At 49.2% G+C, this 27,102-nt stretch overlaps 2 protein-coding genes across 16 annotated transcripts in view; one reads left to right on the top strand and one right to left on the bottom strand.

Moving 5' to 3' along the window:
- MOV10L1 (Mov10 like RNA helicase 1) overlaps window positions 1–9,944 on the bottom strand; it is a 70,080-nt gene extending 60,136 nt beyond the window's left edge. For 3 of the 12 annotated variants that reach the window (XM_055252853.2, XM_063622481.1, XM_063622484.1), the window contains exons 1-3: window positions 9,749–9,942; window positions 7,759–7,943; window positions 346–505 (exon numbers count right to left, since the gene is read on the bottom strand). In XM_055252853.2, the coding sequence (XP_055108828.2) occupies window positions 346–505; window positions 7,759–7,943; window positions 9,749–9,845 (442 nt within the window). In that variant the 5' untranslated portion in view covers window positions 9,846–9,942. Of the gene's footprint in view, window positions 1–345; window positions 506–7,758; window positions 7,944–8,470; window positions 9,066–9,425; window positions 9,683–9,748 lie in introns of those variants that run through there. The other 9 variants (XM_055252859.2, XM_055252855.2, XM_063622483.1 and 6 more) reach the window with 8 other exon arrangements.
- A 223-nt stretch (window positions 9,945–10,167) lies between these two features.
- The window catches only part of MLC1 (modulator of VRAC current 1), a 29,036-nt gene continuing 12,101 nt past the window's right edge, over window positions 10,168–27,102 (top strand). The window contains exons 1-9 of one of the 4 annotated variants that reach the window (XM_063622501.1): window positions 10,168–10,184; window positions 15,248–15,307; window positions 15,702–15,937; window positions 17,698–17,787; window positions 20,648–20,701; window positions 21,023–21,124; window positions 22,997–23,098; window positions 23,626–23,697; window positions 26,126–26,242. In XM_063622501.1, coding sequence (XP_063478571.1) covers window positions 15,761–15,937; window positions 17,698–17,787; window positions 20,648–20,701; window positions 21,023–21,124; window positions 22,997–23,098; window positions 23,626–23,697; window positions 26,126–26,242 — 714 coding nt within the window. In that variant the 5' untranslated portion in view covers window positions 10,168–10,184; window positions 15,248–15,307; window positions 15,702–15,760. The other 3 variants (XM_055252974.2, XM_055252976.2, XM_055252975.2) reach the window with 3 other exon arrangements.

Below are 27,102 nucleotides of genomic sequence, written 5' to 3' on the forward strand. Positions count from 1 at the left end.
AGTCCACTCAATATCCAAGAGCCTCTGTGTGAAGCCAGCACCTGGAGAAGCTACTCTAATCCCCAAACCCTCTCAACAAACAAAGCATGCCCAAGCCTGACCCCTTCAATGATGTGTGTAGCCATCACAAATCCAGAGACAGGGTTGTGTTCTGTCACCCAGGCTGGAGTGTAGTGGCTGGATCATAGCTCACTGCAGCCTCCAACTCCTGGGCTCAAGCAATCCTCCCATCTCAGCCTGACAAAGTGCTAGGATTATAGGCATGAGCCACTGTGCCTGGCCCACAATAATTCTTTAAAAGACAAAACCTAATCTTAAATGTGGAACATAGACCCCTGAGCATACCTTCGCACACACTCTCCAGAGAGAAGTAGGTGGTCTGACTGATACAGCCTGCGCCCTCCACCAGGGAAGTCACACAGCCAATCAACACTTGGGGGCTGCAGTCTGAGGGACTGTCATGGTTTCTGCTGTTGTCTTCCCATTTATCAGAGACAGCTTCTACCTGTAAAACAAACACACTGCTCTTTAAACCATAATACAGAACTATGAGAAAAGCAAACTACAGGCTGGCATGCCTGTCTGAGACCATTAGGGCTGCAAGTCCAAGATCAAGGCCCTGGCAGATTCCGGGTCTGGTGAGGGCCTTCTTCCTGGTTCACTGTCGGTGTCTTCCTGCTGTGTCCTCACATGGCAGAAAGGGCAAAGGGGTTCTCTGGGGTATGTTTCATAAGGGCTCTGCCCTTATGACCTAGTCACCCACCAAAGCCTCCTAATAAGACTGCACTGGGGTCAGGATTTCAACATATGTATTTTGTGGGATACCATATTGAGTCTACAGCAATCCCTTATGAACACTGATGCAAAAATCCTCAATGAATTATTATCAAACTGAATGCAGCAGCATATTAAAAGGATTATACCCCATGACTAAGTGGGGTTTATCCCAGAATGCAAAAGTGTTTCAACATATGAAAATCAGTCAACATATTACATTGATAAGATGAGGGAAAAAAATCACAATGATCTCAACTGATGCACAAAAAGCATTTGACAAAATCAACACTTTTTATGATGCAAACAATAAACTAGGAATCGCAGGAAATCTCTTCAACATGAGAAAGGCCATAAACAAAAAACTCACAACAAACACCACACTCAATGGTGAAAGGCTGAAAGCTTTCCCTAAGATCAGGAACCAGGCAAGGATGCCCATGCTCACTTCGAGACTTTCAAATTTCAATTATCTTTATTCACAGATGGTAGGATCTCATCTGTGGAAAACTCTAAAGATTCCACACACGTAAATAAAACAAAAAATGGTTAGAGCTAATAAATGAATCCAGCACAGGACACAAAGTCAACATACAAAAATCAGATTTCCATACATTTGCAATGAAAAATCCAAAAAGGAAATCAAGAAAAACAATCCAAAGAAAGGGAAAACAATTCCATTTATAACAGCATTGTTAGGTTAATAGGTTAATTCCTAAGAACACTTAGTAACCTAACTAAGGAGATGGAAGACATGTACAATGACAATAATGAATGAATTAAATACCTCAATAAACGGCAAGACAACCATGTTCATGAATTGGAAAACCTAGTATTATTAAAACGACAATCTTAAGACTTAATTATTAAGATGACAATACTACCCAAAGTGATTATAAGTGATTACTAAGATGTTAATCTTAATACCTAATTATTAAGATGACAATCTAACACTTAATTATTAAGATGACAATACTACCCAAAGTGATCTATTACACAAATTCAGGTTGGGTGTGGTGGCTTACACCTGTAATTCCAGCACTTTGGGAGGTTGAGGCAGGCAGATCACTTGAGGTCAGGAGTTCAAGACCAGCCTGGTCAACATGGTGAAACCCCATCTCTACTAAAAATACAAAAAAACTTAGCTGGGTGTAGTGGCAAGCACCTGCAGTCCCAGCTACTTGGGAGGCTGAGGCATGAGAATTGCTTGAACCTGGGAGGCAGAGGTTGCAATGAGTCAAGATCACATCATTGCACTCCATCCTGGGTGACAGAGCAAGACTCTGTCTCAAACAAACAACAAAAAAAACCCAACAAATTCAACGCAATCCCTATCAAAGTCCTATGGGTCTATTTTTATATAAATAGAAAAGCCCATCTGAAATTCTAATGGAATCTCAAGGGACCATGAATAGGCAAAATGGTCTTGAAAAGGAGTAACAAAATTGAAGGTTTCATACCTCCCGATTTCAAAACTTCCTACAAATTTACAGTCATCAAACTAGTGTGGCACCAGTGTAAGGACAGAAATATAAACCAATGCAATAGTAAAGAGAGCCCAGAAATAAACCCTTGCATGTGCAGTCAATTGATTTTTGACAAGGACCATTCAATAAACTGCAACTGTGCAGTCTCAAAAAAAAATAGTGCTGGGAAAATAACCAAGGGCAAAATAATAAAGTTAGACCCTCGTTTTACACCAAACACAAAAATTAACTCAAAATGGATTACAGAGGCCAGGTGTGGTGGCTCACCCCTATAATCTCAGCATTTGGGAAGGCGTGGGGTGGGCGGATCACTTGAGCCCAGGAGTTTGAGACCAGCCTGGGCAACATAGGGAGGCCCCATCTCTACAAAAAATACAAAAATTGGGTGAGGTGGCACATACCTGTAGTCCCAGCTGCTCAGGTGGCTAAGGTGGAAGGATCACTTCAGCCTGGGAGGTTGAGGCTGCAGTGAGCTGTGACTGTGCTGCTGCACTCCAGCCTGGGCAACAAAGTGAGATCCTGTCTCAAAAAAATTTTTTAATGAATCAAAGACTTTAATTTAAAAGCAAAAACTATAAAACTCTTGGTAGAAAAAAATCTTCATAATCTTGGATTAGTCAATGATATCTTGAGTGTGACATCAGAAGTACAGGCAATAAAAGAGATAAATTAGACTTCCATCAAAATTTAAAACATCTGTGCATCAAAGGATACTATGAAGAAAGTGAAAAGACAATTGATAAAATGAGAGAAAGTATTTGCAAATCATGCATGTGATGAGAGATTAATATCCAGAATATATAAAGAATTCAACAACAACAAGAAAACAACCTAATTTCAAAACGGGCAAAGGATTTGAGTAGACATTCCTCCAAAGAAGATATATAGATGGCCAATAAGCACACGAAAAGATGCCCTCACAAATCATTAGGGAAATGCAAATCAAAACCACAGTGAGATACTACCTCACAATTACGAGGAATAGCTATTGTCAAAAAGAAAAAAAAAAGAAAAAGAAAATAGCAAGTGTTGGCAAGGATATAGAGAAAGTAGAAGCCTCATGCACTGTTGGTGGAACATAAAATGGTGCAGCTGCTGTGGAAAACATCTGGTTCCTCACAAAGTTAAACCTAGACTTCCCATACGGCCCAGCAATTCTCTTCCTAGGCATAGCCCCAAAAGAACCGAACAGGGACTCAGACAGACACTTGTTCATGGCAGCACAATTCACAACAACCAAAAAGTAGAAACAACCCAAGTGTCCATCAACGGATGAATGGATAAACAAAATGTGATTTATTCACACAATGGAATATTCAGCCATAAAAAAGGAATTAACTTTTGATACATGCTACATGGGCAAATCTTGAAAACAGAAGTCAAATAGCCAGACACATGACTCCGCTTATATGAGGTATTTAGAATAGGCAAATTCATAGAGACATAAAGTAGAACACTGAATAACTGTTTAATGGGTACAGTGTCTATCGGGATGCGGAAAAAGTTCTGAAGACAGATTGTGGTGATGGCTGCACAACAATGTGAATGTGCTTAATGCCACTGAACCATACATGTCAATATGGTTAAAATCGTATATTATGCATATTTTACCACAAGAAAAATACCTAAATAAAAAATAAATCCAGAAGTACATGCAGGTTTATACCAAATGGGGATCATTCTCGTCAAGTGAGAACGGCTCACAACACAGAAACTGTTTGTATTTTCCACCATATTAAGAGCAAAGGGACAAAAACTATGGGATCATTTGGAAGATACTGAAAAGTACTTGAAAAATCCATTACTAATTTATAAAAGCAAGATTGTGAGTAGAGATGAACACTCTTCACCATAACAAAAAAGGTCCTGCATTCCTTACAAGATGGAACAAGTAAAGGGCAGCTGACCACCAAGAGGGCTGGGATTTGCTGGACACCCAGGGGCCAGTTTTTCCACATTGTCACATTTCTGAGATCAGAATGAGTCTCACAACCTACGTTTCCATTTTAAATTTTCATTATCAAATTAATGGTGTATCTTAAAATCAACAGGAATTTGGTATGAGAACCTGCTTTGGAAGGCTGCATGCGAGCTACACGACCACAGCTCAGAGAACGAGGTAACATCATCTCCACAGGTTCTGGGTTCCAGATCCCCTTTGAAAGATTCTGAACCCAGAGTACTCCTTTAAATACACACAAAAACATGAGGACTATGGTATAATTTCAAGTTCAAAAGGAAATCTTTGCAGTAAAAAATATAATTAAATAATTGGGAGAGGAAAAGAGAGTAGTGTGAATGAGCCAGTTGTACATCTGATGATGGAAGTCCATAAATACTAACACTGGTGAATTAATAAAAGATACAAGCATATTGTTCAAGTGACTCAACTATCTACCAGATAAGGTAAACACAGAAACCCGGAAGAGCATCAGGTCTGCAGCATTAAAGTCCAGGTGGGGAACATGGAGGGAGGCTCTTCTACTTTGTATTCACAGTCTCTAAGCCAGAGCTGACAGAAATGTTCTCTACGTGTGCTGCCCAATTTGGTAGTCACTAGGCTTCAGTTAGCACTTGAAATGTGGCCAAGGAAACTGAGGACATTCGTTTATTTATTTTTAAGAGACAGGGTCTCTATGTGCCCAGGCTGGTCTCGAACTCCCACCTCAGCCTCCCGAGTGCTGGGACTCCAGGTTTATGCCACCGTGCCTGGCTGTAAGTTGCATTTAGTTTTAATAAATCTAAACAGCTGTACATGAGTGGTGGCTACCATATTGAATGATGGATTTCTAGACTTTGAATTATTTTATTGGGTATGCATTTTTTTTTAATTTGAGAAAGACGATACTAAGCATTAGATGGTACTAACTATAACAGGATAATAAAGTACATCTCAAGTATCTTTAAAAAGTAGTTAATAGCTCAATAAGTTTGCCAGATTCCAAATTACATTTAAAAATCGCTGGGCGTGGTGGCTCATGCTTGTAATCCCAGCACTTTGGGAGGCCGAGGTGGCGGATCACAAGGTCAGGAGATCGAGACCATCCTGGCTAACACAGTGAAACCCCATCTCTACTAAAAATACAAAAAATTAGCTGGACGTGGTGGCAGGCGCCTGTAGTCCCAGCTACTCCAGAGGCTGAGGCAGGAGAATGGCGTGAACCCAGAAGACAGAGCTTGCAGTGAGCCAAGATCACGCCACTGCACTCCAGCCTGGGCGACAGAGCGAGACTCCGTCTCAAAAAAAAAAAAAAAAAAAGAAGAAGAAAATTGAAAGCTTTCCCATATAGGAAGAAAAAGATTAATTTGAAAATACAATGGAAAATGATGTTAATAGAACACATAAAAACTCCTGAAAATAAATTTAATAAGAAATTTACGGGACCTAAATGAAGAAAACTATTGAACTATAAAAAGAATACAAAAGAAGGCTTAAATAAATGGACAGACATAATTTGTTGTTGGAAAAGACTCCATATGACCCAAATATCAATTATGCTAAATGAAATCCATAAACTCAGTGCCATCCAAAGCAAATCTGGGCAGAGGGGGAGAAACAAGATTCCAAACTTATCCAGAACATGTGAAGAGCCAGAAAAACACCATATGCTAATAAGACTAAGGAAGGGAAACCTGCTCACCACCTATCACAGCAACCATGCCATTGGGCCCCCTTATGAGCATCAGGACCACATCACATGCAGGTGGGATTCTGATACACGATTAAGGAATTTTCCAAATCAGCAGGGAAAAAGTGAGCGACTCAGATGACTGGCTAGCCATTAGGAAAGCAATGTCTGGTTCCTTCTCTCAGTCTGTGCACCAAAATAAACTCCAGGCAGGTCAAATATTTAAATATCAACAAACAGGCCAGGCATGGTGGCTCATGCCTGTAATCCCAACACTTTGGGAGGCCGAGGTGGAAGGATCACTCGAGGCCAGGAGTTTCAGATCAGCCTGCGCAACACAGTGAGATGCCATTTCTACAAAAAAATTTTAAAAATTAGTCAGATGTGATGGTGTGCAACTGTGGTCCCAGTTACTCAGGAGGCTGAGGTGGAAGAATCGCTTGAGCTCAGGAATTCCAGGCTGCAGTGAACTATAATCGCACTACTATACCCCAGCCTGGGTGACAGTGCAAAGCTCTGTCTCAAAAATTAAAAAAAAAAAAAATTCTAATTGTCAATAAACAATTTTCAGAGTAAAATTTGAATATTAGGAATAAGAAGTGGAATAAGCCTCCCTAAGGCCTCTTACAGCACCCAAAAACTACATGGAAAAGAGGCACACTTAACTACAAAAAATGAAACTATAAAACACAGTCAAAGATGATCCTGGGGAAAATATTCCTAACACTTTCATATAATAATTTTCCTTAAAAAGCTCTAATTTCCCTAATATATAAACTTTAACAAGAGAAAAAGTTGAACTCAACAAAAATGTAGACAAAGGACACAAAAATAATTCATAGAAAAAACATGAGGCCTGGCGTGGTGGCTCATGCCTGTAATCTTAGCACTTTGGGAGGCTGAGGCGGGCAGATCACAAGGTCCGGAGATTGCGACCATCCTGGCTAAAATGGTGAAACCCCGTCTCTACTAAAAATATAAAAAAATTAACTCGGTGTGGTGGTGGGCGCCTGTAGTCCCAGCTACTCAGGAGGCTGAGGCAGGAGAATGGCATGAACCCGGGAGGCGGAGCTTGCAGTGAGCTGAGATTGTGCCACTGCACTCCAGCCTGGGCGACAGAGACTCCGTCTCAGGAAAAAAAAAACAAAAACAAAAACATGAGAGTTACCATACTTAAGGCTTAAGTGCAAATTAAGTGCAGTCTCTCATTCTGCTCCTAAGAGTATAAATTTGTATATTATTGATGTTCGTTTGGTGATAACCATTAAATTGTTTAAAAAGCAAGAAAATAATAGATATATAATTGCTATGTTCTCCACAGCATAAATTCATAGGCAAACTTTACTTTCTAAAGTATACATGTCTATGTTGTTTGAATGATTTACAATGACTGCTGTTTATTTATTGAGACAGGGTCTTGCTCTGTTACCCAGGCTGGAGTGTGGTTATGCGATCATAATTCACTGCAGCCTCGACCTTCTGGGCTCAAGCGATCCTCCCGCCTCAGCCTCCCATGTAGCTGGGACTACAGGTATGTGCCACGACACCAGGCTAACTTTTGTGGGGTTTTTTTTTTTTTTTTTTGTAGACACGAGGTTTCACCATGGTGCCGAGGCTGGTCTCTAACTCCTGAGCTCAAGTGATCTGCCTGTCTCAACCTTCCAAAGTGCTGGATTACAGGCGTGAGCCACTGTACCCAGTCTGTTTATTTTTTAAAACATAAATCATAAAGAGCAAAAGCATCCCCCTGAAGGTACATTCCACTCTTTCTCCCTTGGCGGGCTCATGTCTGATAGATTACACACAAGGAAAACAACACAAAGTCCCATGGCGAAGAAAAACTGTTCCCAAATGAACTCAAACCTTACCCTGATTGCTTTCAGTCCATTGGACACTTTGTTTTCTTCCACAACTGCAATCACTTCCTGTCCAACATTCAGAAGCACTCTGCTAGTCACAGCATCACTGGAGAAGTAGATCAAATCATCAATCATGCCATAATCGCTGCAGTACCTTGTCACGACACCCCGTACAGTTTTCAGCTTAGTGTCACCTGAGATAGGTAAACAAAGAAGTTATCTTGGCCCTAAAAGCAAGTGCACGCTACAGTGAACCCCACCAGAGAAAGGCAGAGTGTAAAAGCCTCCATGAGGGACTGACGCCAAACGGGCTGACTTGAGACAGAGAGAATCCCATCAGAGAGTGCTGTGTCTGGAACGTGGGGTTTGGAGGCAGACAGCCCAGTTTCCTCTGAAGGGCACAGGTAGTGGCTGTGGAGGTGACAGCCCTGACTCCACAGCGGACTGCGTGGGGTTGACTCTTAGCTCTTCTACCGCCATTGGTGTAACCCTGGACTAGGTCCTTAACTACTCTGGGCCTGTTGCCATCTGTAAGAGGGAGACTAATCGTCATTACCCAAGGGAGCTGCTGAAGGGTTAAGTGGCAGAACACACGCGCATGTATGGACCTCTGCGTGGCTGACACGAGTTAAGTGCTATGTAAGTAGCCACTTATATCAGCATCTGGGAGTCATTAGAATGCACGGTTTTATTAGTACTATAGATTGTCTTCTTTCATCACCATCAGCAGTAGCCTCAGAAGACTGGAGAATCTCAACAAACATGGTGCTGGAAAAGGTTCGGGGCCGGGCAGGCAAGTCTGGCCCAGGAGCAGCGCACGCCCTCAGCCATCTGGCCACTGCTGCAGCCACGGTCCTGAGTCCTGAACGCGCCTTCCTGCAGCTTCCCAGCCACGGGAAGAACCTGGGGTGACGGTTAAGGTACAGGCATGGGATCTTAGTGCTGCCAAGAGCTGGAGCTCCAGCTACCACTGAGCGCGTGTTCTACCGAAGAGATCCACGAAGCAAGTGCTCCAGGTAACACAGCCGGCCCCCCGGGCATCGGCCCTTGTGGATGGAGGCCCTGAACACGCTGCCTGCAGCAGGAAGCGCCCCTCCTGAAGCCTGTTCCTGCCTTTTCTCACAGAAGGCAACTAGGGATCCACTACTGGGGATTCCATTCCCACATAAGGAAACATCGGGAGAAGCCAGCAGAACCTCAGGAGAGGTCGGGTGTGGTGGCTCACGCCTGCAATCCCAGCACTTTGGGAGGCCAAGGCGGGTGGGTCACCTGAGATCAGGAGTTCGAGACCAGCCTGACCAAGATGGCGAAACCCCCTCTCTACTAAAAATACAAAAATTAGCCGGGCATGGTGGCAGGTGCCTATAATCCCAGCTACTTGGGAGGCTGAGGCAGGAGAATCACTTGAACCCAGAAGGCGCAGGCTGCGATGAACCGAGATGGCGCCACTGCACTCCAGCCTGGGCAACAAGAGCGAAACTGTGTCTCGCACACACACACACAAACACCTCAGGAGAAAGGAACGGTGAGGGAATCCAGGCGCATCCCGGGCTTTAGGAAGATGGGCTCCAAAACCAGGCAAGGAAAAGGCGCGCGTTGGCGCAGCGCGTTCTGAAAGGACAGGCCAAGTCTGCGGGGCCGCGTTTTTCGGGGCTTTCTAGACACGCAACCGCCACCGCCAATGACGCTGTGGACAGGGAGGAGCGACGTGGAGAGACGACTTGGCAGCTGCTCGGCGTAAACACACACAGCGAGGGCGGGAAGAGGGGCTGGTGACACCGGAGAGACCTCACAGAGGACGGGCGCCCAGAGCGGCGGGATGCTGTGGGGTCGGACGCCTCCTGAGGTGCGCGGGGATCCCCCCAGGGGAGATGAGGAAAGGCCGGGCCCCGCGTCTCCTGCCGGCCCGCACTGCACTCAAAGACCTCTGGGCGCGGCTCCCTCGTGGCCGACACGCGAGGGCCCAGGACCCGCCTCCCGACCGCCTCCCGCGAGCCACCTTCCGCGAGCTCGGGCTCCGGCCGCCCGGCTTCCTCCCTAGGGGTGTCCGCCGTCCTCCAGAAGAAGGCCACCAGCTTGGCCGCGAGGCTCAGCATGGCCCTCGCCCGGCCTCGGCCGCCGTCACCGCCGCCGCCAACGCCCGCACGCGCCCGCGCCGCTCCCGCCGCCCGCCACCAATGGGGTAGCCGCGCCTGGGCATGCGCCTTGCGGTCGTTGCGCGAACCGGGACCCGTAGCGGTTAGAGGTCGGCGGTTGGCGCCTGGCAGCTCGTGACTAGGCGAGGTGCCTGGCGGGAGTGACGTCATGCTGAGTGCGCAAGGCGGTGTGACCGCCGGGTGGGCGGGACTCCGAGCGGGTGGGCGGAGCTTCGAGCGGGTCCGCCTTCTTGCCGCCCACCCCTTAGGGAAAAGTGCGCTTTCACCGCCCAGAGTGATGTTAGCATTCGTTTTTTGTTGGTATTCTTTATCAAGTTGAGGAACTTCCCTCTATTCCTGTTTTTCCAAGAGTTCTTATGAGTGGGTGTGAAATTTTCTGCAACGCTTTTCTGCATGTATTCAAATGATCCTGTAGCTTTTTATTTCAGCCTGTATAGGGAATTACATTGCTTGGCTCTCCTTGGAAAACTCACTTGGTCACGATTCGTTATCCTTTCGGTGTATTGCCCGACTCAGCTTCGTAACGCTTTGTCCAAGGTTGGGGACGGTGCTGGTGAAGCAGATTGCTCGGTGGCCCAACTCCCGTTTTCTGTGTCTGTCTGGTTTGCAGTCGGTTTAAGCTGGGCCTGCAGTGACCTGGGAGTAGGATGGTGTAACTTATTCCCTAAAAATTGTGGTAGTATTCACTGGGGAACTCATCTGGGCTTCGAGTTTTCTTTGTGGGAAGGTTTTTAATGAGAAATTCACTTCTGCTTCAGCTAGAGGGCTATTCAAGTTATCAAGGTAATATTGAGTAAACTTTGGTAATTCTTTTAAGGAATTTGTCCATTTCATCCAATTATTAGATGTCAGATTATTGGCATAAAGTTGTTCAGCATATTTCCTTATTATCCTTTTAACGTCTGTATGGTCCATAATGATGAACCATCTTTCATTCTTGACACAGGTAATTTGTCTCATCCCTCTCATTTTCCTTGATCAGTCTATATTTATCAATTTTATTGATTTTTTAAAATCATCTCTTGATTTCATTGATTTTTCTCTATTTTAAAAATATCTTTACACTTTGCGGGGCCAAGGTGGGCAGATCACTTGAGGTCAGGAGTTCGAGACCAGCCTGGTCAACCTGCCAAAATCCTGTCTCTACAAAAAATACAAAAAAAATTAGCCAGGCATGGTGGCGCATGCCTGTAATCCCAACTACTCGGGAGGCTGAAGCAGAAGAATCATTTGAACCCAGGAGGCGGAGGTTGCAGTGAGCTGAGATCACACCACTACACTCCAGCCTGGGAGACAGAGCAAGACTCTGCCTCAAAACAAAAACAAAAACAAAAAAAATACATATCTTTACTATTCCAATGGTTTCTGTTTTTTATTCTTTCTTTTTTTTTTTTTTTTGAGAGTCCTGCTCTGTCGCCAAGGCTGGAATGCAGTGGCGTGATCTTGGCTCACTGTAGCCTCCACCTCCCAGGTTCAAGTGATTCTCCTGCCTCAGCCTCCAGAGTAGCTGGGATTACAGGCGTGCGCCACCACACCAGCTATTTTTTTTTTTTTTTTTTTTTGTATTTTTAGTAGAGACAGGATTTTGGCATGTTGACCAGGCTGGTCTCGAACTCCTGACCTCAGGTGATCTGCCCGCTTCGGCCTCCCAAAGTGCTGGGATTCCAGGCGTGAGTCACCATGTCCAGTCTCTGCTCTTTATTATTTCCTACCTCCTGCCTTTTTGGTTTAATTTGTGCTTTTTTTTTTTTAGCTTCTTAAGGTAGACAATTAGATGATTACTTTTGCAACTTTCTTCTACTTTAAATATAAGCATTTAAAAGGACTACAGATTTCTCTTTAAGCTCTGATTAGCTGCATCCTACAAAATTTGACTTGTATTTTTATTTTCATTCAGTTTCTAATTTCCCTTGTGATTTTTTTCTTTGAACCATTGAATGTTTTTTAGAGGTATGTTGTTTAATTGCTAAATATTGGAGGATTTTCTAGGTAATTTACTGTTACTGATATCTAATAGTTTGGTCATGGTCAGAGAGGAACACCTGGATGACTTCAGTGTCTAATATTGATTGAGGCTTTCCCCTTTCATGGGGTCTCCTTTCATATATGTCCCACGTGGCATTGTAAACAATGTGTATTCTGCTATTGCTGGTTGGGGGGAGGGTCCGATTTATTTATTTATTTATTTATTTTGAGACGGAATCTTGCTCTGTTGCCTAGGCTGGAATGCAGTGGCGTGATCTCAGCTTACTGCAACCTCCACCTTCTGGGTTCAAGCAATTCTCCTGCCTCAGTCTCCCGACTAGCTGGGATTACAGGCACCCACCACCACACCCAGCTAATTTGTGTTATTGTTGTTGTTGTATTTTTAGTAGCGATAGGGTTTTACCATGTTGGTCAGGCTGGTCTCGAACTTCTGACTGCAGGTGATCCACCCACGTTGGCCTCCCCAAAGTGCTGGGATTACAGGCGTGAGCCACCGCGCCCGGCCCTGACTTATTTTTGATTGACATAGCTTTATTTTACTAGGTCAGATCTGTCAGTCTGATGACAGCGTGGACCTTGCCTGTCCATGGATGCAGAGTGTACCTATAGTTCTTTCTGTGGGAGGGGAGAGGGTGGCGCACTCCCCAGCATTTCAAATCCCCGCTAAGCCTGTGTCTTGGGCTGGGTGCTGGAACATACAGGAGCCAGCAGAGTCCCAGGGACCCACTGGTTGGCGGGAGATTGAATGAGCTGCGTGAGGGCTGGTGGCTCGTGGGCTTCCTGCCAGGATGGTTTGTAGCGGGTGTTGTGCCTGCAGGGCTGCCCCTCAGCTCCCCAGCTCGGGCCGCTCCCCAGGATTCTGGACTCAGTAGACCTGGCAGATGCCCACAGACATCTCAGCCTCATCATGTCCAGAATGGAACTCCAGATCGTCGCTCCACACTTGCTTCACCCTGGTCTTCTCATCTCTGTCCTCACTGCTCAGACAGAACTCAGCAACATCGCTCTGACAGCAGATTGCGTCCGCTCTTCAAACCCTGTTCAGAGCCCAGTCCCTCCTTACCACTTGCCCACTGCCACCTCAATGCCAGGCAGCACCTGCTCCTCCCACCCCCCAGCCTGCTCTCCACCCAGTGAGTGACTGGATGCTGCTCTGCCCAGACCCCTCCAGCAGGTCCGTCTCAGAGTTGAAGCAGAGTCATCTCCAAACCCACAGGTGCTGGCATCTGGCTGTCCTACCTGTATCCCCCTTGCGTGGTCCTCGCCCGCCCTCCCCCACCTGCAGCCTTTGCTTCAACTCTGCCAGCCTCCCCTCCCTGCCACCTTCTCACTGAGGCCTGCCCTGGCCCCTGCAATCAGCAGCTCCTCATTTCTCTCCCCTGACTTCTTTTCCCTCATAGAGGAAATCATGTGTGTCACTGGACGTATTAGTCTGTTCTCATGCTGCTGTCAGGACATGCCCAAGTCTGGGTAATTTTAGAGTCAAGCCCTTATAAAGGAAAGAGGTTTAATTGACTCACAGTTCCACAGGGCTGAGGAGGCCTCAGGAAACTTACAATCATGGTGGAAGGGGAAGCAAACATGTCCTTCTTCACAAGGCAGCAGGAAGGAGAAGTCCCAAGCAAAAGCGGGGAAAGCCCCTTATAAAAGACCATCAGATCTCGTGAGAACTCACTCATTGCCAGGAGAGCAGTAGCGTGGGGGTAACCACCCCCATGATTCAATTACCTCCCACCGGGCCCCTCCCACGACACGTAGGGATTATGGGAATTACAATTCAAGATGAGATTTGGGTGGGTACACAGCCAAACCATATCTCTGTATAACACACTAATTTGTTTATCCTGTGCACTCCTGTGTCCCTGATGAATGTAAACAGCCTATAGGAAGGACATCACTTCTCTGTCCACCCCATAGATGTTTGTTGAATGTTGAATGATGATGGGACATCAGCAGGCAGAGGAAGGAAGGGCATTTTAGGAGCAAGAATTTGTTGGAAGATTGTATGAAAGAACAGGGCCTGTTCTAGAAACTAGTGTTGCCGACAGAAACATGGGAGCAATTCTCAAGTGACGACATATGATCTGGGAAGCTGAGGGGTTTGCTCTGCAACTTCTGGTTCAGGGCAGCTTGTTTGTATTTCTAAGTGGAGAACAACTTTTGAAAGAAAAAAATGTTGAAATCCGATTAACATTTTTTTCAAACAAAAAGAAACACAGAAGGATTCGATCCAGTTGGACCCATTCCCACTAATCCCGTTTATCGCTTCAAAAGATAGTGAAGTTTGGGAGGTTTCTCAATCCATTCAAATTAGTTCTTGACTTCATAGATTATAGTTTTTGAAAATTATTTCTCATCCTTGCTTGATTGAAATGAAGACAATGGAACATTGGCTGCGGTGGCTGGCACAAAATTAACCAACCCTAAAATATCAGTATAGCTTAAACTTTCGTTTATTGCTAAAGATTTATCACTGCTGTTTCCCGTGGGGGGTGTGGTTGAGCAAAGTGTTTTGAGCTGCATTTATGCGTACTTGATACTTACTCGTTTTGATTGAGATGATTTAGTGGGCATTTTCACTGGGATGGGGATGCTTGTATGTGTAATCTTACTAAAAGCTAATAAAAGCTTACTAAAAGCTTCTTGCTTGATTGAAACGAAGACAACAGAACATCCCATGGTCTGGAAACTGATGACTTTGCTCAAGTTTTAATGTGGTTCATGGTTTAAGGAGCTGGTTTTTCAGAAACTTTAGTTTGAGCCTTTTTACAATGTGCACAAAGAATCCGTCACTGTAGCTGTCAGGGTGCCAGTGTCTCTGGGCGACGCACATTGCTGTGGTTTTTCTCTGCTTGGTGAGCAGAGATAAAGGGGGCAGCAGGACCGGGCCTACCAGCCATCCGGGCTGCCCTCGCAAACCCCAGGGCCGAATCCGGAGCCGCCCAAGGGCCACGCAGCTAAGCCAAGTGCGTGAATGCTTATGTGACCTTGTGAAGGAGATTCCCACTGTGTGGCTGTGGGGGATGGAAAAAGGCTGCTTGGAAAGATGTATAAGACCTTTGAGTAAACGGTTATGTTTCAGAAACAGGGCCTGCTCAGAATGTGTACTTGGTGGGATTCTATTCTTAGGGACGCTTCTTTCTTCTGAGATACCCGAGCTCTGCGGCGAGTGGCACAGGCAGACCCCCTTCCTTTCCTAGTTGGGTTCTGACAGCTCCGAGGCAGTGGTTTACACAACCAACACGAAACATTGCTAGGATCCACCTGATTCCTCCCCTCATTGATATGCAGGAAGCAGCTCTCCTTCCCCTGCCTTCAGCTTAAGTTTGCTGAGCTTTTGTTTCATTTGTGAATAGTTCTTGCTGGAAGTCCCTCACCCAGAGACCAGTGCTCCCAACGGCAGGGCAGCGGGGGAGGTAAGTGCTCAGACATTAAGCTGTTAAGTAGAGGCATGTTTTGCAATCTCTCGTTTAGCTACCAATTGGAGCAGTTTAATGTGCTTGAGTCCCCGGCGTGATGTGTTCATGGACGAAGTTGCCGATGGATGTTGTCAGGTGTTGCAACTGGAGGGCCCAGATGGATCAATGAGGCATTTAAAGCGTAGAATCTCACCCTGAACCCAGATTATTCAGGTCTGTTTTTCTAGGAAAGTTATTTTTTTTTTCACTTTTAGATTCAAGTGCTCATTTTCTTCTTCAAATTTAGAGCACTTCAGTATGAACAATATTTCTTTTGTTAAAAAGTATTTCTTGGAAACAACTTATTGAAGTTTCTTCAGAGTGGTCAAAACCAATGATAATTTTATTCCAGATAAAGAACTGGTGACACGTGGCTCTACATTCAGCACAGCTGTGGTGTCCCCAAGTGCCATGACCCAGGAGCCATTCAGAGAGGAGCTGGCCTATGACCGGATGCCCACGCTGGAGCGGGGCCGGCAAGACCCCGCCAGCTACGCCCCGGACGTGAAGCCGAGCGACCTGCAGCTGTCGAAGAGACTGCCCCCCTGCTTCAGCCACAAGACGTGGGTCTTCTCTGTGCTGATGGGGGTGAGTAGCTCCACACTAAGACCTTGGAGGGCCACGAGCATCTGGTCCCTCTGGTGATAGGCCACAGTGCCCTGGAGCCCCAGGTGGGACAGAGAGAGCAAGTCTCAGACTAACCCTGCTGCTGCAGAACTGTTGGATGCTGACGAGCTTGTTTTGCTTGCGTTTTCACAATTATTTTTATTAATTTGTGGGTGTCTGTTGTGCCAGCCTCGAGCTGCTCCAGGCTGTGGCTTAGTCCCACCAGGGTAGGGACAGTCCCAGGGCCATGAATGGGCCCCGGGAGTCTCCATGACCCTCGGCTCTGGGGGCCCAGCGTCCTCAGAGGGGTCACCTGCAAAGGTGGGAGGAGGCGTCTCAGGCCTTCAGGTCGGCCCTCACCGAGAGAACCTCAGGGACCTCCTCTTAGGGAGGGCCTCGGGCCGCCTGGGAGGGAGCTGGTGGACAAAGGAACAGGCCTGGGGTGGACGGGCAGCGCCAGATGTCCGAGGGACTTCCCTGGGGTCCTGGCCATTCCCTGCATAGTCGTGGGCACAGAGATGATTGCAGGAGCCACTTGGGCCTGAGTGTGTGCAGCTGCTCAGAGCCAGGCTGCAGGACAGGCCTCTGTGCAGGGACCCCAGTTTCCGTGTAGCTTGGGCTGAGAATGAGATCCAGGCCGCGATTTCTCCCCTCCCTGTGCCCTCGCCTCCACCGGCAGCCCCTGCAGCACCCACAGTGGTCCTGCCCACCTCCCATGGCCTGAGCATGTCCCACCAAGACAGGCGTCCACCTCAGAGCTGGGGACAGAGGCGGCTCCCGGGTGGTGGTGGCCATCTCCGGGCTCTGCCCTCCTCCGCCTGGTGCCCTGGACTTGGTTGCAGCCCCTCCCCAGCCCAGGCCAGGTCCCCTCTGCCCCAGACCTTGCTTCCTCTGCCAGGACCCTGAATCCCCGTGGCCTTTGACATTGACTCCCCTCAGTCTCACCCCTGGGGTGCTGTGTGTGGGAGACAGCACCCTCCCCGGCTCACCCCTGGGGTGCTGTGAGTGAGAGAGAGCCCCCTCCCCACCTCACCCATGCGGTGTTGTGCGTGAGAGACAGCCTCCTCCCCGCCTCACCCCTGCGGTGCTGTGTGTGAGAGAGAGCCCCCTCCCTGCCTCACCCCTGCGGTGCTGTGCATGAGACAGCCCCCTCCCCGCCTCACCCCTGCGGTGCTGTGCATGAGACAGCCCCCTCCCTGCCTCACCCCTGCGGTGCTGTGTGTGAGAGACAGCACCTTCCCTGCCTCCTGCGAGGGTCTTCCCTGCTCAGGAGCCCCTGGGCCTGGAGCCCCTGCCTGGAGGGATCTTCTTCCAGATCTGGAAATTAGGTTCTGCAGACGGAGGGGGATGGGCAGTTGTTTTCCAGTCTCGTGTCTGGACCTGGGTGTGGGATCCGGAAGACTCTGCACACACATGTTGGGGCAGGGGTATTTTTGGGGAGAGGTGCCATTCCTTGCTGTAAATATTGGCAGATCCCCTTCCTTCTCTCCTCCAGATAACAGCGTGGGGGTCCATGCTCCCACATGGCTGGGGGAGGCTGGTCCATGTCCTGGGCTGCGGCGGGGCTGCGTCTGTCCTACAGGAGGAGTCCAGGATGGGCGGGTCCCAGGTGCAGGTGTGGTTGATGCTGGGGGGCGTGGGTGAGTCACCAACACACAGACAGTGACGTGGAAGTTGAAGGGGCCGGGTCCAGCCTGGGGATGGGGCGCGTTGTAACCTGGGATTCTGTCGCTGTCTTGCAGAGCTGCCTCCTGGTGACCTCCGGGTTTTCGCTGTACCTGGGGAATGTGTTCCCGGCTGAGATGGATTACTTGCGCTGTGCTGCAGGCTCTGTAAGCAGCTTCCTCCACGCCTCTGCCAGTGCCCAAGCTCGCTGGCACGTGCTCTGGTTTCTTTGCTCTGAGATGTGCAGGTTTCTGTCACCTGTACCTCATTCAAACCTCTTCATATGGGCCGGGCACAGTGGCTCACGCCTGTCATCCCAGCACTTTGTGGGGCAGAGGCGGGTGGATCACCTGAGGTCAGGTGTTTGAGACCAGCCTGACCAACATGGACAAACCCCATCTTTACTAAAAATACAAAAATTAGCTGGGCGCGGTGGTGGGCACCTGTAATCCCAGCTACTCAGGAGGCTGAGGCAGGAGAGTTGCTTGAATCTGGGAGGCGGAGGTTGCAGTGAGCCCAGATCGTGCCGCTGCACTCCAGCCTGGGCAACAAGAGTGAAACTTTGTCTCAAAACAAGCAAGCAAACAAACAAACAAAAAAAGTCTTCATATGACTTTAGTTTCACATAGAGTTCATCATCTTTGAGAATTACTGATGAAGCCGGTCTGAACCTTGCTCTGCAGATGCCTGTGCAGGGAATTGCGTGTTGATTCTAAGCCTGCGGCTGCGTCCTACCAGAGCTGGCAGCATCTGCCCTCAGGGGACTGGGACCTGCGCCCCACGCCCTCCCAAAGCTTCATGCTGTGTTTCTAGAAACTTACACGGTGCCAAGGCCGGTGGGGGCACCCACTGATCCTCAGAGCAAGGGAGGACAGACAACCGCGACCCCTGGTCCTCCGCGAGCCCCAGCCACTGCCTCCCCAGCGTCCCGGCAGCTAGAGTACCGTGCTGGCTGGCCCCTGGGCTCTGGCCCGCAAGCCGCTGACCCCATGCCCCTCCTGCTTCAGCTGGTCCTGAGCTCTCCCCTCCTCTTGCTTCCAAATGCCTGCAGGGTCTCTGGCCCTTTCTCTAGGGACACTGTTGGTGACTGTCCCCAGCAGTGCCCCACAAATGTCTTAAAAACAAAGTGGACGCCCCACCCTGTGCTGTCCTGGGTCTCTGCTCCCTTAGAACAAAGCCCTTTGGGGCAGGTGACCCGTTCCACTGTGCTGCCCTCTCTGGAAGCTTCTCCGTGGCCTTTATCCTCACCATAGGAGCCGCTCTTATCCCAGTGGAGCTGTGAGCTGTGCCCCTTCAGCCTCAGCGGCTGCCAGATATGGGCAAGTGCCCACCCCCGCCCAGCCTTGGCCCCGCTCAGCCCTGTCCCCGGCCTTTCTTCTCTACCCTGGGCCCTCGTGGCACCTGAGTGGGTACTGAGCTGAGCCTGGCTGTCCTGGCCCCAGCTCTGCCCCTCGCTCAGGCCCCGACGGGGCTTCTCCCGCCTCCTCATCCAGCACGGCTGTGCTCACCCCCTCAGACGCCCCTGCCTGCGCCCCCGACTCAGGGCCCGGGGTCCCATGGCTGCAGGAGCAAGGCCCTGCACAGCAAGGGCCACAGGCCTGGGCTGGCCTGACTCCGTCCACCTCCCTGCCCCTGACGTCCCAACCTCTCTCCCTGGCCCTGGACTCCTAGCCTTGGTGTGGCCCTGTGGGGACAAGAAGGCCGAGGACAAGAAGGCTCTGGGACTCCTTTCTGCCTCCCTCACACGCAGAGTCTTGCTCCTTCCTTTGCTCCTTCCTTTCCTTCTTTCCTTCCTTCCTTCCTTCTTTCCTTCCTTCCTTCCCTCCTCCCTTCCCCCTTCCTTCCTTCCTTCCTTCCTTCCTTCCTTCCTTCCTTCCTTCCTTCCTTCCTTCCATCCCTCCTCCCTTCCCCCTTCCTTCTTTCCTTCCTTCCCTCCTCCCTTCCCCCTTCTTTCCTTCCTTCCTTCCTTCCCTCCTCCCTTCCTTCCTTCCTCCCTTCCCTCCTCCCTTCCCCCTCCCTCCCTCCCTCCCTCCCTTTCTTTCTTTCTTTCTTTCTTTCTTTCTTTCTTTCTTTCTTTCTTTCTTTCTTTCGTTTTCTTAGATGGAGTCTTGCTCTGTCACGCAGACTGGAGTGCCATGGCGCCGTCTCTGCTCACTGCAACCTCCACCTCCTGGGTTCAAGCAATTCTCCTGCCTCAGCCTCCTGAGTAGCTGGGACTACAGGCGCCTGCCACCGTGCCCAGCTAATTTTTTTAAATATTTTTAGTAGAGATGGGGTTTCACTATGTTGGCCAGGCTGGTCTCAAACTCCTGACTCTGATCCACCCGCCTCAGCCTCCCAAAGTGCTGGGGTTACAGGTGTGAGCCACTGCACCCGACCTCCTCTTTCTTTCTTTTTTTTTTTTGAGACAAGGTCTCACTCTATCACCGAGGCTGGAGTGCAGGGTGTAATCACAGCTCACTGCAGCCTCCAACTCCTGGGCTCAAGATATCCTCCCAGCTCAGCCTCCGGAGTAGTTGGGACTAGGGGTGAGAGCCACCACACCCGGCTGATACTTTTCCCTTTTTGGGTAATTTTCAGCAAAGACCAGGTCTTGTGCCTGCGTGAGTTACATTCTAGACTTCGAAGCTTATCCAGCTGGAAGAGCCTTCATTAACAAATATCTTTTTAGCACATCAGAAAAATAAAAACTTTTTTCAGAATAAATTATTTTGAAGTACCTGGGGGTTGGGTGCAGCGGCTCATGCCTGTAATCGCAGGGCTTTGGGAAGCTGAGGTGAACAGATCATTTGAGCCCGAAGTTAAGATCAGCTTGGGCAACAGAGTGAGATCCCATCTCAAGAAAAAATTAAAACTGAGAAGTACCTGGGGGCCTTCTAGTCAAGCCAACCCGCTGTGTTGCATGGACTGGCAACACTGTTTTGTGAGTATGATTCGGATCCTTCTGGAAGCGCAAATGTTAGAGTATTTCAGGATCTCAGTTGCTCGGGTCAGCGGTGGGCTCATGGGATTCCGGTTTCATTCCAGTGCATCCCTTCGGCAATTGTGAGCTTCACCATCTCCAGGAGGAGCGCCAATGTGGTGAGTCCAGCTTGCACCCAGCCTCTGCCAGGGAGAAAGCCAGAAGGCCTGACAGACAGTGTGCCCATGTGTGCCTGTGTGTGTGCCCACGCACAGACGTGGCACCGAGAGGGGCCCCCGAGGTTGCCCCCCAGACAGTAAAGCTCCTGCCCAGCCCAGCCTTTGCTGCATGGAGAGGAGAGCGGGCTGAGCACGCAGGACTCCCCACCATTATGTCCTAATCAGGATAATTTTTAGTTAATGGCCTGAAGTGTGGTTTATCTGTTACCTTTTTTCTTTTATTATTCAAAGAAGGAAAACCCCTCCTGCCTTGTTTTTCAGATTCCCAACTTTCAAATATTGTTTGTTTCCACGTTTGCTGTGACCACTACGTGTTTAATTTGGTTTGGCTGCAAACTAGTCCTGAACCCATCAGCAATAAACGTGAGTTCACGCAAGCTTCGCACAGACGCCTGACACCCACAGCCCCACTCCCACGAATGGTGTCAGCAAATGTTGTTTGTCGAGCTGGAAATAGGTGGTAAATGTTATTCATAGCTCGTGAGTTTGAAAGATGTTGAGAGATTTATGCGTCTAAAGAAAATAATTGTCTTTATTGAAGTCTTGTGATTCTGCCGGACAGATTTATTGGTAAACAATGTCTTTTGCGACGGTCCTTAAAAATTAACAGTGACATAATACCACGTTTCATCCAATCTGTGTAAGACAGTTGTTCAATGCACCTCTAAACAAAAATGTGAAATTATGAGTGGCAGAGGTTGTGGGAGCCGAGATGGCACCACTGCACTCCAGCCTGTAAGACAGAGCAAGACTCCATCTCAAAAAAAAAAAAAGACAAAAATCTCAAAGAAAACCAGGACCTCATCCAAGATACTGCAGCAAGGGCCTCCTGCTTTGTGTGGCATGTGGAATGCACTTTATGACTGGGGAAAGCTGGAGGAGCCTTGAGTATGTCCTGGCCACTCTCGTGTGGCGGGAAAAATGAGCAGACACAGGAGGACCTGGTGGGAACACCCACACTGCCTTTTTGGGTTTTTTTTGATTTGTTTTGAGAAGGAATCTTGCTCTCTCGCCCAGGCTGGAGTGTAGTAGTGCCATCTTGGCTCACTGCAACCTCCGCCTCCCGGGTTCAAGCAGTTCTCCTATCTCAGACTCCCGAGTAGCTGGGATTACAGGTGTCTGCCACCGTACCCGGCTAATTTTTGTATTTTTAGTAGAGGAGGGGTTTCACCATGTTGGTCAGGCTGGTCTGGAACTCTTGACCTCAGGTGATCCAACTGTCTCAGTCCCCCAAAGTGCTGGGATCACAGGCGTGAGCCGCCGCCCTCTGCCTGATCTGTCAGTTTCTAAGAAAAGTGTTTCAAGTCCTTCCCCACCTCTGCTGGTGTATCCACATCTTCTTGTGGCTCTGTTGGTTATAACATCATATATTTCGAGGCTCTGTTTTCAGTTGAATATGGTTCTGCATTCTTTCTTTTTTAAATGAATTTTAAAAATTGTCAGGCTGGGCGCGGTGGCTCACGCCTGTAATCTCAGCACTTTGGGAGGCCGAGGTGGGTGGATCACCTGAGGTCAGGAGTTCAAGACCAGCCTGACCAACATGGAGAAACCCCTCTCTACTAAAAATACAAAATTAGCCAGGCGTGCTGGTGGGCACCTGTAATCCCAGCTTACTCGGGAGGCTGAGGCAGGACAATCATTTGAACCCGGGAGGCAGAGGTTGCGGTGAGCCAAGATTGCGCCATTTGCACTCCAGCCTGGGCAACAAGAGCGAACCTCCGTCTCAAAAAAAAAAAAAAAAAAAAATTGTCAGGCAGTACACTGACTTTTGAAAATGTATGCTTCTGTGAATATTAACACACGTATAAATTCATGTCACTGCCAATACGGTCAGGGCCTACAGTCGTTTCATTACCCTCCGAAAAACCTTATGTTCTCAGTGTTTGACAGTCATGCATGAAGCTACTCTAAACATTCCGTGAAGGCTTTTGTGGGAACAGGGAACGTTCAGAATGGGGTCGGTAGACCAGAGCCCAAGGCCAAATCCAGCCCTGGCCCGTGTTTGTACAGCCTTTGAACTAAGAATGGTTTTAAAAACTAAAAGACCCCAAAGGCCCGTGTGAGACAGAGAGAGTGTGCAGCCCACAATGCCTCACAGCTGGCCCTGGATGGGAAAAGTGGGGACCGTGGCTGAGAGTCCTGCGCAGCCTGCCCATGAGGTGGTCCGGTGGCTGCTGAAGCGCGGTGGCGTGAGAAAGGTGGGCCCGGTGCTGAAGCGTGTGTGCCCCTTGGCAGATCAACTTCAACCTCATCCTGCTGCTCCTGCTGGAGCTGCTCATGGCAGCCACGGTGATCATCTCTGCACGGTCCAGCGAGGAGTACTGCAAGAAGAAGAAGGTGGGTGCAGCTTCGGACCCCGCCGGGCAGGGGGGTGCAGAGGCATCGCCCCAGGGTGAGCGAGGTGGGTCTCAGCGTCACCTTCGGAGGGCCGAACTGGGCTGCTCCAGGGCATCCCCACGAGACCCCTCTCTCCTGGGTCTCAGAAACCCCGGCCAGGAGGGGCTCTGGAGCTGGGTGAGGGGTTGGCAGCCACTGGCTACAGGGAGGTGAGGACAGATGCTGTACCCTCCCCCTCCCCCTAAGCCTGACTGAGTCCGGTGCTCGTCCCCAGGGGATCACCAGGAGACACCACATCTGCTAAAAATACCTGTAAACACATTTTCATTCGCAAGGACAATGTGTGTGAACATTTCCTCAAGCCCAAAGATCCACGGGCGACTCCAGGGTGGCCTCACATCTACGCCTCAGGCTGACCTGACCCACTGCCCACAGCGGCCGGATGCCAGCAGCAGTGCTGAGTCCCTCAGCAGTGCTGAGCCTGCGTGCCTGGGGTGACCGTGGGTGACCGTTCTGTTTCTTCGTAGGGCTCCATGTCTGACAGCGCCAACATTCTGGACGAAGTGCCATTTCCTGCTCGGGTCCTGAAATCTTATTCAGTATGAAAACTTCCCTTTTCTTTCTCTTTTCTTTCATACTCTGTCGGGGGTGACTGAGGCTGGATTAAACGTCACGTTTCGATTCCGAGTTGGCTAAGAGTTGGCTGTCTACACTGCATGGCAGCGTGTGCCTCATCTGTGGAGACTCTAGTCTGTTATTAGTATCGTTGGTAACAACCTTCCTTATCGCGAAAGGTGCTGCTGGTGTCCTGTAATTTTTAGGGGGAGTTTGTTATTGCTGTAGGTGTGTTGACACTGTTGTCCCCGAGGAATTTTTTTTTTTTTTTTTTTTTTGAGACGGAGTCTCACTCCATCAGCCAGGCTGGCATGCAGTGGTGCGATCTCAGCTCACTGCTGCCTCCGCCTCCCAGGTTCAAGCGATTCTCCTGCCTCAGCCTCCTGAGGAGCTGGGACTACAGGCACATGCCACCACGCCTGGCTAATTATTTTATTTTGAGTAGAGGCAGGGTTTCGGCATGTTGGCCAGGCTGATCTCGAACTCCTGACCTCAAGTGATCCACCCACCCAGGCCTTCCAAAGTGCTGGGATTACAGGCGTGAGCCACCGCACCCGGCCTTTCTCCTTCTTACTTTCAACTTTTCTTGCCTCGCACTTTGGTATGGTTGTTATAAGCAGCATGTAACTGTACTGTGTTCTTTATCTTATGTCATTCTCTCTCTCTAGCTTTTTGAATACCGCCCATTTCCTTTGAGAGTTATTATTGATAAATTTCTACTTATTTTTACCATCTTTTGAGTTTTCCGTTTTCCCTGATTTTGCCTTTTTCCCTCCTTCCCTGCCTTCTTTTGAATTGGCGGAGGCTCCGCCCTTCCTTTTCCCTCTAATTTTGGATGGGAAATTTTTCAGTATTCTTTTGGGGGTTGCCCTTCATATTCTAACATGCTCCTTGATAAACAGACCATGCGGGGTCTGTCCCCCTTCCCTCCGCCTTGGCCTTGTTGTCTAGCTTGTGACATTTAGTGACATTTTGCCTTTTTACTCCAACAGTGGGACAGCCTCCTGTGTGCTTGACTCGGTCTGTGTGCGTTTCCCAGCACCTTTGCTTCCCCTTATTTAGCATTTCAGTCCTCACTTAGGTTCCATTTCCGTTCTGCTTCTTTTTTTTTTTTCCTTTTTTTTTTTTTTGAGACGGAGTCCTGCTCTGTTGCCCAGGCTGGAGTGCAGTGGTGTGATCTCAGTTCACCGCAACCTCTGCCTCCTGAGTTCAAGCGATTCTCCTGCCTCAGCCTCCTGAGTAGCTGGGATTACAGGCATGCGCCACCACGCCCAGCTAATTTTTGTTATTTTTAGTAGAGACAGGGTTTACCACGTTGGCCAGGCTGGACTCAAATTCCTGACCTCGCGATCCATCTGCCTCAGCCTTCCAAAGTGCTGGGATTACAGGCGTGAGCCGCTGTGCCTGGCTGGGAATTCAGCTTTATTTGTGCATCTGGAGTTTTGTGCCTTCTGGATGCGAGGCCTGGCTGCCCAGGTCCCCTCTGGCCCCCGCGCCCCTGCTGGCCGGCTCCTTATGCCTGGCTTTCCTGCCGGCCACAGCTCTGCGTTTGCGCCTCACAGAGATCCTTCACGGGAGCAGGTTTTGGGGCGTTGGTTTCTTCCCCAGCCCGCCCTAAGTCTGGCGGTGCTGTTGCAGCCCTGATGGTGCCCGGCAGATGAGCCCACAACCAGGGCTTAGCCCGGGAGGGTTCTTGGCTTTGTCCAGGAAAGAATTCCAGGGCGAGCTGGTGGTGACAGACAGCAGCTTTGATTGCAGTGGCAGTAGAGCAGGGCTCTCCAACTGGCAGGGTGCCTCGAGCAGCAGCTCAGAGACAGCTCTGCCTCCTATTTATACCCACTTTTAAGTATATGCTAACTAAGGGACAGATTATGCAGAAATTTCTAGAAAAGGGGTGGTAATGTCCAGGTGGTTGGATCGTTGCCACGGAAAGGGGTGGTGATGTCCAGTGTTGCCGTGGCAATGGCAAACTCACATGGCACGGGTGGGCGTGTCCTATGGGAAGCTACTTCTGCCCCAGGCCTGTTTTCCCGAGTCCCTTCGATGGGGTCCAGGGTCTGAGCACCGCCGCCTGCCACACTGTGAGGACAGGGAAGGGGGTCTGAGGGTCTTGGTTTTCTGCCCTCACCACTGTCAGGTCAATACCCTCAGTTTCTGTAGACAGAACCAGCAGTGGGGGAAACACCTCTTTGGCTATTTTACTCCAGGAGGGACGTGAAAAGCCGCAGCTGAGGGCAGAGGGGGGCTGGGCCAGGCGAGGCTGGGGGTCCGTCCAGGCGGGCTCCTCCACGGTTAGATCTGGGGCCAGCCCACCAGACCCTGCTCCTGGGGGTCCATGTCTGCACAGTGCATTCTGGGAATCTGGGGGCGTCTCCACTTCCTCATGCGCCGATGCTGTCCCATCCCCTCCAGGTCGTCGAGGTAATCGCAGGCATCTCTGCCGTCCTCGGGGGGATAATTGCCCTGAACGTGGATGACTCAGTCTCAGGCCCACACCTCTCAGTGACGTTCTTTTGGATCCTAGTGGCCGTGAGTACCCCCTCTGGCCCGCCCGCCAACCGCTGTGGGCCATGCTGCTCAGATCCTGCGTGGCTGGGCCCCGAGCTCAGTCTTGGTGCACTCAGACAGGGAGTCACCACAGAGGGTCCTCGTCGGCCCCCCAATTCAGAAGAACTGGGGAGTTAAGGATTAAATGAGTCCAAGTATTAACTGCTTTTATATTAGTTTGTGTGATTATTTTATATTATTTTTCCTGAAAAAAATACCAATTATTTTTATTATTCTAATCTTTTTAACATATGAATGTCAGCCTATAGATGTTTATTATTCTATATAATTTTCTAATATATAATGCATTTATATTACAATATGTGTTTTGTACAATACAGCATATTTCTGTTATTACTTTATATTAAATGTTACCGCAGCAGACGCGTCACACAGCACCTGACACACGCCACATGCTCAATACATGGGCATTGTTTTTATTTTTATTTTTTTTGAGACGGAGTCTCGCTGTGTCACCCAGGCTGGAGTCCTGGAGTGTAGTGGCGTGATCTCAGCTCACTGCAAGCTTCGTCTCCCAGGTTCACGCCATTCTCCTGCCTCAGCCTCTCCGAGTAGCTGGGATTATAGGTGCCCGCCACCACGCCCGGCTAATTTTTTATATTTTTAGTAGAGATGGGGTTTCACCGTGATCTCGATCTCCTGACCTCGTGATCCGCCCACCTCGGCCTCCCAAAGTGCTGGGATTACAAGCGTGAGCCACCGCGCCCAGCCGGCATTGTTTTATTTATTTTATTTTATTTATTTTTTTGAGACGGAGTCTCACTCTGCCACCTAGGCTGGAGTGCAGGGGCTCAATCTCACCTCACTACAACCTCTGCCCC

This window comes from Symphalangus syndactylus, chromosome 18, assembly GCF_028878055.3.
Source record: "Symphalangus syndactylus isolate Jambi chromosome 18, NHGRI_mSymSyn1-v2.1_pri, whole genome shotgun sequence".
NCBI classification, from domain to species: Eukaryota; Metazoa; Chordata; class Mammalia; order Primates; family Hylobatidae; genus Symphalangus; species Symphalangus syndactylus.